Here is a 12,722-nt window from a genome sequence, read left to right as displayed (position 1 = left end):
TGAAGAAAAAGTGTTTAAATAGTGTAAACAGTTTTGTAACTGGATAATGTGACAGGTAAATTTCACTGCACTCAATTTTCCTTTTTTTCTCATTCTGCACTCAATTTTTCTTTTTTTTTTTTTCTCCTTTCCCCTAAAATTAAGGGTGCGGCTTATACTCGGGTGCGGCTTACACTCGGGCCAATACAGTACTCACAATTTGTTTCTGAGTCACAAACATTTACAAGTTGGCCTGACTATACCTTCACCAAAACTACTTCCGACTTGACAGCTTACAAAGAAGGGGGAGCAGTGTTGTCATGTTGCCCATCTTTCGTGTAAGCGAGCGTGCTGCCGGTAGAGTGCAGTAATGAATGGCTGACATGAACACATACATTTCTAACCAATTTGTTCAACACTAGGCATTAAAATTTGTGTACATTATTATTTTTATTATTCTATTATTATAATTATTATTAGTAGCAATAGTAGTACCACACCTGTGGAGTAACAGTTAGCACGTCTGGCTGCGAAACCAGGTGGCCTGAGTTCGAATTCCGGTCGGGACAAGTTACCTTGAGGTTTTTTCCGGTGTTTTCCCTCAATCCAATTTGAGCAAATGCTGGGTAACTTTCAGTGCTGGACCCCGGCATTATCACCTTCACCTCATACAACAAAAAAAATGGCTTTTAAGGAACCCGAAGGTTCATTGCCGCCCTCACATAAGCCCGCCATCGGTCCCTATCCTGTGCAAGATTAATCCAGTCTCTATCATCCCACCCCACCTCCCTCAAATCCATTTTAATATTATCCTCCCATCTACGTCTCGGCCTCCCCAAAGGTCTTTTTCCCTCCGGTCTCCCAACTAACACTCTATATGCATTACTGGATTCGCCCATACTTGCTACATGCCCTGCCCATCTCAAACGTCTGGATTTTAAGTTCCTAATTATGTCAGGTGAAGAATACAATGCGTGCAGTTCTGTGTTGTGTAACTTTCTCCATTCTCCTGTAACTTCATCCCACTTAGCCCCACATATTTTCCTAAGAACCTTATTCTCAAACACCTTTAACCTATGTTCCTCTCTCAGAGTGAGAGTCCAAGTTTCACAACCATACAGAACCGGTAATATAACTGTTTTATAAATTCTAACTTTCAGATTTTTGGACAGCAAACTGGATGATAAGAGCTTCTCAACCGAATAATAACACGCATTTCCCATATTTATTCTGCGTTTAATTTCCTCCCGAGTGTCATTTATATTTGTTACTGTTGCTCCAAGATATTTGAATTTTTCCACCTCTTCGAAGGATAAATCTCCAATTTTTATATTTCCATTTCGTACAATATTCTGATCACGAGACATAATCATATACTTTGTCTTTTCGGGATTTACTTCCAAACCTATTGCTTTACTTGCTTCAAGTAAAATTTCCGTGTTTTCCCTAATCGTTTGTATATTTTCTCCTAATATATTCACGTCATCTGCATAGACAAGAAGCTGATGTAACCCGTTCAATTCCAAACCCTGCCTGTTATCCTGAACTTTCCTAATGGCATATTCTAGAGCGAAGTTAAAAAGTAAAGGTGATAGTGCATCTCCCTGCTTTAGCCCGCAGTGCATTGGAAAAGCATCAGATAGAAACTGACCTATACGGACTCTGCTGTATGTTTCACTGAGACACATTTTAATTAATCGAACTAGTTTCTTGGGAATACCAAATTCAATAAGAATATCATATAATACTTTCCTCTTAACCGAGTCATATGCCTTTTTGAAATCTATGAATAACTGATGTACTGTACCCTTATACTCCCATTTTTTCTCCATTATCTGTCGAATACAAAAAATCTGATCAATAGTCGATCTATTACGCCGAAAACCGCACTGATGATCCCCAATAATTTCATCTACGTATGGAGTTAATCTTCTCAAAAGAATATTGGACAAAATTTTGTACCACGTCAACAAAAGTGATATTCCTCGAAAGTTACCACAGTTGGTTTTGTCCCCAGACGCTAAATAACCTAAGATGTTGATACAGCGTCGTAAAATAATCTACTTAAATAAGGTAGTAGTAGTAGTAGTAGTAGTAGTAGTAGTAGTATTCTTCAATGTAATACCGTTAGAAAAACGTCGAAAGGACTGTAAACTGTAAAAACAGGTTTAATACGAAGCCTTTACTTTTATGAGTGCCAGTATTCTTCAATGTAATATTGTTAGAAAGGCGTTGAAAAAATTGTAAACTGTAAAAATATTTATGATTAAAAATCTACACGGCCTTTTTCTTTTCCAATATCGATTACAGTGCTCTTATTAAATTTAAAACAAGCAGCAGTTCTCATTACGACTTGCGCCGAAGGTAAAAGAGGCCTGCCATTATCTTTTTTCCCTCTCAAAATACTCTCTTACATAAAACACCATCTCTCGCGCTTGAATCTTTAACAGAGCACCTTGTCCAATATTCTTTGTTCTCCACCTGACTTCCCTTCCTTCCGACATTGCAAAAGTCACCTGTTTAGAAAATTTCGCAGAAACTAGAAAACGCATGCTAGTCACACACTCCACCAATAACAACGAAGATAATACGTCTAATATAATTTAAACACATAATTATCGATACACTAAAACAATAATACAACTAAATAATATTTTTAATTCAGACACAGCACGCGCTAACCAGCCAACTCAAAGTCATTCCAGGTACTGTATTCACCATCACAGGCTGTGGTATTCACGTGCAACTTGTAAACATAGACACAGCAACACCGTCCCGTTACCATGGTTACACGTCTCTCGTGATTGCTTGATATGAATGGTTGCCATGGTAACATGCTAAAGGCACCATTTGTGAGGTGGGAAGTTGTTTTGGATAGACCATAGCGAAGTCTAGCCTTCTATGCTCGAAGTTGCGGGTTCTATCGCAGCCCAGTTCGATGGCATTTAAGTATGCTTAAATGCAGGCCTCATATCAGTGGATTTATTGGAATATAAAAGAAGTCCTGCGGGAAAAAATTCTGGCACACTGGCGACATTGATATAACCTCGGCAATTGCGAGCGTTGTTAAATAAACCATAATTTTTAAATTTTAACATTTACAATGACTGCATACAGAAACAATGACAGAATGACATTTACAGAAGAAAGCGACGAGGCTTCTTAGACATTTCATCCAGTACTTCCTGAGCTTTTATTTCTACATTTTTATGTATATACATCAAGGCCAGTCCATTTAATCTGTCTGCTCTCATCGTGCTCCTCAAGTAAGTCTTCAAATACCGCAATGTTGAGAACGACCGTTCTGGTGTTGTTGTAGTTACAGGCAACGTGCAGAGAAGTTTCAGTATCTTGTGAGTGCAGGGAAAAATAATTTCATTGCACCTGTTCAAAGATGGTATAAAAAGTAGGTATTAGGTGAAGATTTTTCTGATCAAGGATATTTCTTCTCCTCACCTGGTGATGCATCAACATCATTGGGCTACTGATTTACTATAGCCTCAACAGCAGTTTCTAAATCTTCATCTGATGCTCGCACTATGTTTTTAGGCAGCAAAGTTTGTATGGAGTTTAGGATTTCCTTATGATTTAAAAACCTGTCCTTGAGCTGACTAATGAAATAGTCTAAGAAGGGAAGGAAAATTGAAAGCCTAAAATACTCTTCAGGACTCTCTTTCTTAAAGTTAGAATGCTGTGTTTGTCTCCCTGCAATTCTTGGAATTTCCAGCGTAATTCCAGTAACTTCAGCAACACTTTCTGCCTCTTTGTACACTGGCTGAAAATGTAAACGAAAATCTTCCAGTTCTCTTCCTAGATTCTCACACAATTCAACACGTCTTAAGATCCATCTGTTTTGACTGTAGTAAACTGGCTAAACCATATGACAGGCTAAAAACATGGCTAGCTACAATCATAGACACCAAAAATGTTGGTTTCTGTATGGCTGCCAAAAATGAAAATGTTTGGCTTGACATTTCAGTATCTGTGAATTCTTGTATTTCTGTCAAAGATTCAATGATGAGAGGAAACAGTTCAACAAACAAGGAAACTGCATCTAACCTTTCTACCCAGTGGGTCTCGCAGAACTTCATAAGTCTTGTTCTTCTTGCTTGAGCATCAAGCTGCAATACTTTATCCTTTAGAATTTCCTCTCCCTTAGGTGAAGCTCTGGAGAATGTGATGATTTTGTTTATGTTACCTAAACTGTTCTTAATTGCAGAAACACTACATGAATGGCTCAGAGCTAAATTTAATGAATGGTTGGCACAATGAACGTAAATTGCCTGTGGATAAGCCTCTTGAAATTTTGCAGCACAACCATTAAACACACCGCTCATATTGGCTGCGCCATCAAAATCCAATCCACGAACATCATTCAAATGTAATCCCAAATCACGAATATTTTCTTTTAAAAACATCAGCCAAAGAAAATCCACGAAGATCGTAAACAAGAACAAATCTGAGGAAATCTTCACGAATTATGAACTCATCTTTGTCTTTATCAACATATCACGCACAAAATGAAAACTGTTCTGTCCTACAAATATCAGCAGTTTCGTCAGCCAGCACACTGAAAAACTTAGATTTGTTTATTTTCTCAACAAGTTTTTTATACATTAAACCACCAGCAATGTCAATAATTTCGTTCTGGATACCTTTGCTCAGATAAATTGCATTAGCACCTGCACTGTCAAGATGGTTTTTAGAGTCACATCTCCTGCCTCAATTCTGAATCTTAATAGTGCCCTAAATTTACCATCATTTCCACTTGCACTTTCGTCAAGTGGCAGTTATCCTTAATCCCTGTGTCCTCTCAGTGGTAAGCCTTCTCATCCACAGAACAAAACAGTATTAACAATAGGGGCAAGCTTCCCTCTGTTTTCACTTATTGTTTTTTTCAACTGTGTGTTCAGTTAAATGTTAACACCATTTGTCTTCTTTTCAAAAACTGAAATAAAATTTTGAGATGAAATACAGGCTTTTATGTGATACCCTTTCTTTTCGTGGTCTCTGAATTTTTCTTTTGCATTTTTCCATTTTGTGAATGGTTTCTTTACTAATGAGCTCAACTGAACATGTGCGCCTTTCCCTGAATCAAATTCAGCTGCAAAAGCTACACAAAAAGAAAGAGCCCTCGTTTGCTTCTGAATAAGCTAACCATTGAAAATCTGTCAACCATTGATGTTGAAATTTCTTTTACCAGGAGGAAATTTATAGTTTGGAGTTGGCACTCATGTTTTCGTAATATAATTGTAAATTTCTTGGTCTTTCCCACGCCAATTATGTGAAGAAAAGGTGCCTATGTCATAACAATTGTAGTTCTGGCTAAGGTTTGGATAAGTGTTTTGAATATTAGATGCAGTACTTGGTTGTGGTTCAGCTAATTGGCAAAGCTGGTCTCAATCTGGTTGTCTCGTTCCAGGATGCTGTGCGAGGTCTTCGTTGGGTCCTGAAGTGGCTTTCTCTGTTCCTGTAATGTCTATTGATTCTGAACACTTTCTTTTGTTTGCAGATGAAGAAAAAAAAAACAAAGTTGCTTGCTTTCTTTTCTCCATTATGAAATAATTAAACTATGTAACATTACGAAATATCACTAACCAACAATACACATTAACTTGTAGCACACTTTTAACTCCATGAAAATAACTGTGGCTCGCCCCACCACTAGCTATACTCACTGCCCGTTGGATCTCTTGTAGTAAGTGTTAGAGAACAGTCCTGTTCTCCAGTGGGCAGTCGATCAGAGTTGCAAAGTAGAGGCAAGAAAAATCCCAGATGTAGGGATTTCTTTCTATGCAAAGATACATTTATTTAACATTTTAGCAAAGAGTATTTACGTGGAAAACCCTCTAATTCCTATGTATATTCACGAATTAAAATTAATATTATTTCTATTTATTGTTTCGTATTTTTCTCAAAATTTCGGGAGGGGATATATCCCCTTAATTTCCCCCCTCCCCTTGCGCCCGCCCCTGCCAAGAAGGCACCACTTATGAGGCAAGTAGGCCAAAAGATAATGGGCTAGGATGGCCAGTTCCTTTCCTCCATTGCAGACTAGCTACATATTACACTAGTCAGACTTCAGATGTATATAAACAATTGTTCTTCCTCTGACACATATCGTCAACTGAGATGTACTGCCTGATAATACATGTACATATCACCCAGAACCTCAATCAGGGGATATTTGAGTACTGTAACTCTAAAATCGTGGACTTCACAGTTCAGAGAAATATGACACAAGAGATATGGAAAAGTTTGCAAGCGAAAAACTACCGGTATTAGAAGTGAGTGAGAAGTTGCCTATAAAATTGTTTTCTCTGATAGACATACAGGTGTACGAACTAAGACGAAAACAAAGTTTGTAACATATACAAGGAATTTGACGTGTGGCATCAGGAAAAATATTCAGTGAAAAAAATAAATACAGCATACAGCAAACATTCTATTTTACATGAATGCAAGCAATCTATATAATGGGTGAGGCACTTAAACCAGACCACCTGAATAACATGGCGACTTGTAGTGATAGAAGAAAATTTTTCAGACTAAAGTTGCTTGGCTTAAAGGGGAATGTAATTTGAATATGATAGTTTTTCCATAGGTGGAGGCGTAGAGGAGATATGAAAGTAAACTTCGTTATGTTAAATGGATTCAAATGTTTTATTATTTACCTTTTAATAGTGCATTTGAAGATGCATATAACGCATATGTTTGAGGATCAAAGTTATTGAAAGTCCATGATGAACATACTAATTTTGCAGGAGGCATCACAAAAGAATGCACTCACTACTTTTATTCAAGAACAGATCAAACATTTCGGTAACTGGCTTGCATCATATTACGTGTTCAAAATGGTGATAAGCAATTCTGTGCAGATAATACTCCTCAATCTTCTGGTAGTGTTTAAAATTTGGTACAAGAAAATGTGCATACAGAGCTTGGCTTTTGCTTGGAAGAAATGCATACATGAGTGGTACGACCACAAAATCGTCGACCATCTTTGGATTTTTCCTTTGCGCTAACACACTGTGAGAATAAAATGGGACAAACTTTAATTGTACCATCGAGATATCATGTGTGATTTTTCATTAACAGATCTAAATAATTTATTATTATTCTGACACGTGGCAAACACAATCACACAAGATTCTGGCTCCACATTTTCACTGGAGTTATCATACAAGAAAAATGTTCCCCTTGAGAACTCCTTGTGTAACATTCAGAAATTTCTTCCAGACTGGATAATGATTGAGGATTGGCTGTTTGGTCTTGCATTTTCTGTCTCCTCAACATCTTCGTCAGACTCTATGTTCCGGTAACAATATGAGCATGTGTGACAGAATGTTAGGCAATTCATTCTTTAGCACGTTTGCTGGAGTGAGTTAGGGTAATCACAATATGTTTCAGCCTAATTTTCACTAATTGAATCTCTGTAGCTTGTATATTCTTTGGGATTTTGGATTTGGGGAAAATTCTCCGGGGCTTTGTATCCTTTGGGCTTTTGGATCGGGGAAAATTCTTTGGGTGATTCTTTTGGATATGTATACATTCGGGGTATGTGATATGGGAGAATGAGTGGAAACATACAAGTTGAATGTTTGTATCAAATAGTTAATAATTTCTTGAAGTAAACTATTTATCTTATTGTTAATCAGTTCACAAAGCGCAGTCGTAGAGAACGGTTGTGTAGTAAGCAGCATATACAAGTAGGTTAGCGTGTGAAGAAAGTATGGGCGACGACCTAAATTCTTACAGGGCGCGAATCGGGTGCTTCAATGCAGGGCAGTGTTGCAGATGTTCAAAAGGTGAATATGCTATAGTGTTGGATAGAATCAACATATTTGTGGCCGCGGATGTTTTATTAATTCTACTGATTATTGGAAATGTGGAGTTAATCCCTGGTCCTGGAGATACAGAAGGAAGAGTCTTCAGTGATGAAGTGTTTCAAAGAGAATGGATAAACTACATGAAAGAAACGAGAGAAGACAGACTAAAGGCAAGTGTTCTACTAAACAAAGTAGCAAGTGATATAGATACACTAGTAAACAGATATACTGAAGTGGAAAAGAAGTTAAAGGAGTAACTATTGAAGCTTTCCTGGTGACGTGATAATTCGAAATTTTCTCGGGCTTCCAGCCAGGTCATAAGTTGGTGATCCACCGACGTTTCGAGGATGTTCATCTTCCTCATCTTCAGGGTTAAATCACGATTGGTTTAACCCTGAAGATGAGGAAGATGAACATCCTCGAAACATCGGTGGATCACCAACTTATGACCTGGCTGGAAGCCCGAGAAAATTTCGAATTAAGTTAAAGAAGGTTATCCAAGAGCAGGTGGTGTTAAAATCGATAGTTAAAAAATGGGAAAATGATAGTAGAATTAATAACATTGTAATTTATGGTGTTGAAGAGTGCAATCATGAAAAAGGAATTGATACTGGTTTCGTAGTGTTAGAATTATTAACTAAGTATTTCAGTCTAAACTTGGACATAAGTGTGATTAATAACGCGTATAGAGTAGGTAACGGAAAAAAAAAGACCAATTATTGTGAAATTGAACAGTTACTTTATCAAAGAGTACATCATTGCCAATACGCGTCAACTCAAAGGCACAAATATATTCATAGAAAATGACTTTGCAAAAGAAATTAGAGAGAAAAGAAAGAAACTAATTCCAATATTAAAAGAAGCTCGAGGTAAAGGATTGAGGGCAACTTTAGTAAAAGATAAAATGAAGATAAATGGAAACATAGTTAACTTAGAGGCCTTAAATAATCAATTCACTGGGGATTTATTCAGTTGCTGCAACAAGAACAGAAATAACGAAATAGAGACTTGTGGAAATAGAGCATCATTGACACCACACGTAAACAGAAGTGCATCACGAAACAGGTAGTCTAGAAGCGTAGAGAGGACTGATAAGAAAAGTAATTCATCAAGTGGGCAGAAGAAATCAGAAATAACAAATAGAAGAATTGATGAGCTTACGGGAGTGAATGATATTAGAGCATACCTAAGTAAACTAGACAGCACTGTTTTCACAGATCCCTTTAGAAGAAAGAAGAGTGAAGAAGGAAAACCTAGTATGGCAGAAGAGGCTGGAATCAGTGAAGATGCTTTTTGGGGAGCTGGGGCACAGACTGAGAGAACGACCAGTGAGGGTAGTCTGAGGCTCGCAAGTGAAAATACAACAAGGAGAAGTGATTGTGGATCAACCGGCAAAGTCAGCGCAAGTGAAGATGAATTAATAAGAAGGCCGTTGGTAGTCCGGGGTGCGCGAGAGGAAGTGCTACAATTTGGAGGAGCTGTGCGATACCGACCGATGAAGTAGAAGCAGGTGACGAACAGTTAATAAGAGGTAAAATGACAAATAGAAACTCTAACAGAAATAAAGTAGATTCAATCAAAACTATACATAATGAACGAAACTACCTACTAAGAGATAGGCATCAGCAAAGATTAAATTTTCCTAAAATCAGAAAAACTTATTATTAATTAAATAAGATAAGAAGACAGGTTTTGAAAATAAGATAGAATTACGTCAAGGTTTTTAAAATAATAATAAAAAAATTGAAAATAGAGAATTAAGGTAGTTATTAATGTATTCCGATAGCTATATTAATTAGTAAAAGTTCAGAAGAAAATTTGACTTTATAAATTGGTTAACTAATATATTTCAATTTGAATAACAATGCATTTATAATAAATTTATTAGTCATCATAATAGCAATGAATCGATAATGAGTACATGCAACACAATGATGAAACTAAATTGAGGTTGATTATGTAAGCAACTTGTCAAGTTTGTTTTTAAGCAGGTATGCGGTAGTCTTCATAGAATTTACGCAAACGTTTCTGCTGACATGAAAATATTGCAAGAAAGAAAGATTAACCTACATATGGAATGTACCGATTAAGCTATTTCAGGTTCATGACTTACAGTATGTCGACATCTGATCACCTAATTGGAATAATAAATTATTATGTAAAACAAGACCTAAATATTACAATTCAATTTTGAAAAGGAGCAAATAAATAAGGTTTAAAGTCTTAAGGGTTATCACGATTGGTTTAAACATGCACTAAAACAAGACGTAAGTGCAAGTTTGAACCAATAAATTATTGAGATTTGCGATAGATTAATTAGTTTAGGAAATTGTATATTTATTATATAGAACTACATTTGTATATAGATCTTTTGTTAAATTATTAAGTTTTGTTCTTTTGTGAACTATATCAATAAATCTATCTATCTTATTGTTAATCATTAACTTTCAACTATCTTAAATGATTTTATAAAAGACAGTCATATGAATCTTCACACTATTAAAAGGTAAATAATAAAATATACCAATTCAGGTGACCTGTTCTAGTGCATCACCTGGTATAACCATCTCTGATGGTCCTGCTACCTGTGTAAATAACACTGATTTACTTACTGAAAAATTTACTTCTGATTTAAAACATTTGTGTAATGGGACAATAGCAGATAATTTGCATCTTGTGAGGAGCGAGAAAGGAGAACACATTGAATCAGATACAGTTCTGTAGATATATCTTCGCTATAATCAATAATAAAGTTTATAACTACATGAGGCATATAAACTGTTTTAAACATACTGACAGCCTTAAAAATTACCATAATGAATGACTAAAATACGTTCCTAAAAGTTGAGTGCATTTCAGTTTTGAAGAGATGTCAGATCTATAACTCACATGATAAGAAACTAATAGTTTTTTGAGTGAAATTTTCAAATGTGCAGCAGAATGGGTATATAAAAGAAAATATAATAAAAATTTGTAGAATGGCGACAGATGCTATTTTTTGGTTATAACTTATGACGTGAATGAAAATAAACATAACACTTACAAAATTTCAGACATAACAGAAAGAATAAGCCAGAAAACATAGGTTCACTGAAAAATTCAAAACAAAGCAGAGCAGAAGCTGAAAAAATACATTTTTCAAGATTTAGATACCAGAAATAACGTGACCTAGAACACACAGCGTGCAGTGGCAATGGCCCACCACTGTGACATCATGCATATTTATTTTGACGTGAGCATGGAGAGAACCAATATTCTAAGAAATATATAGTTTTCACTGCTAATATTCTGTTAACATTTTTCATACTTCAGATATGTTAACTTAAAATGTAAATTTTAGTACAGTGCTCCTTCACTAACATGCTTTGATATCATAATGAAGTAAGAGTTTATAGTAGCATTAATTTTTTACAACTATGTAGAACTACAAAAGATTGATGTGTCAAAACATGCCACTTGAGTTTTTAAATTAAATTTCGCTTAGGTATAAAATGATACACGAAGATATTTATGGAATGGTTGCTTTCCATTTTACATACTTTATTTTCCCTTATAAGTACTGTAGCCTACAATGACTATGCAACTAAAGTAATGTTATAATGTAATAAATTCAGACAGACGCTTGTTATACTGTTATCTTTTTTGCATGCAGAATGTATAAGTTAAATGGAATAAATAAATAATGTTAAATTTGTATCCATATTACAATCTTACTTTCAAAACTAGCTTTCCACCAACAATGACTAGTTTCAAATTTCAGGAATTAATGAAAATTTAGATAAAACTCTGCGATCTGGGAACGATAAGTTCCAACTATAATAAAAAAAATACATACATACATACATAAAGTGTTTTGTCCATGGACAGGTCTTTCACTGCAAACCCAGCATTCTCCAATCTTTCCTATTTTTTGCCCTCCTCTTAGTCTCCACATATCTTAATGTCGTCTATCATCTTATATCTTCTTCTGCCCCAAACTGTTCTCCCGTTCACCATTCCTTCCAGTGCATTCTTCAGTAGGCAGTTTCTTCTCAGCCAGTGACCCAACCAATTTCTTTTTCTCTTTTTGATCAGTTTCAGCATCATTCTTTCTTCACCCACTCTTTCCAAAACAACTTATTCTGTCTGTCCACTTCACACGCTCCATTCTTCTCCATATCCATATTTCAAATGCTTCTATTCGTTTCTCTTCATTTCATCGTAATGTCCATGTTTCTGCTCCATACAACGTCACACTCCATACAAAGCACTTCACTAGTCTCTTCCTTAGTTCTTTTTCCAGAGGTCCACAGATCCTCCTCCTTTTTCTGTTAAAAGCATCCTTTGCCATTGCTATCCTCCTTTTATATCACATTTAATATGAGCAATTATATTTCATGATTTTAGAGTAAGGAAGAGAAGAAAATAGATAATCCTAATTAAAAATATTTATGATTGTCTTTCAAGGCTATTGGAGAATTTGTTCTGACTGATATTAATATTAAAGTCCCCCAACGTGGAAATATCCTCAGCATCAATGAAGGATATTCGCATATGTGGGATGAAGTGATTACAGAGTATGTTTCAAGCAAGAAAGATCCAAAGGTAAGGAGCTTTATAAAATACATAATCAGAATAAACACTGTCAGCTGAAAGGTGATGATGCCTAACACATTAAGTTCTATGCCGTGAATGTTATATTGTTTCGGTAAGTTTCTAATCTGAGATAAGTTCTTCAAATTATATTCTAAAGGAATGCAGTTTATCCTGTGGCGTGTAAGTTATTTAGCAGGAAATCTTTGGTGAGCTACTGCCCTACTCCACAGAAATATTGAAAGACTACCTAAAACTTGTTTCAAAACACTTATAACCTAATTTATTCATTACTTCACTGATTCTATTACTGATGTACATAAACAATGATGTTCATGTTTT

The 12,722-nt window shown here is 35.7% G+C and overlaps 1 protein-coding gene across 2 annotated transcripts in view; it reads left to right on the top strand.

Annotated features, from left to right (window-relative positions):
- Positions 1-12,722, top strand: part of fbp (fructose-1,6-bisphosphatase) — a 205,803-nt gene that overhangs the window by 187,322 nt on the left and 5,759 nt on the right. Inside the window, exon 5 of one of the 2 annotated variants that reach the window (XM_069823864.1) lies at positions 12,255-12,392. The exons of the other annotated variant lie outside the window; for it this stretch is intronic. Coding sequence (XP_069679965.1) covers positions 12,255-12,392 — 138 coding nt within the window. The remainder of the gene's footprint in view (positions 1-12,254; positions 12,393-12,722) is intronic. 2 annotated transcript variants of the gene reach the window in all.

The sequence above is a fragment of the Periplaneta americana genome, chromosome 4 (genome assembly GCF_040183065.1).
Source record: "Periplaneta americana isolate PAMFEO1 chromosome 4, P.americana_PAMFEO1_priV1, whole genome shotgun sequence".
Classification (NCBI taxonomy): domain Eukaryota; kingdom Metazoa; phylum Arthropoda; class Insecta; order Blattodea; family Blattidae; genus Periplaneta; species Periplaneta americana.
Note: the sequence above shows the minus strand (reverse complement) of the source record. Positions and strands in the feature narration are given on the sequence as shown.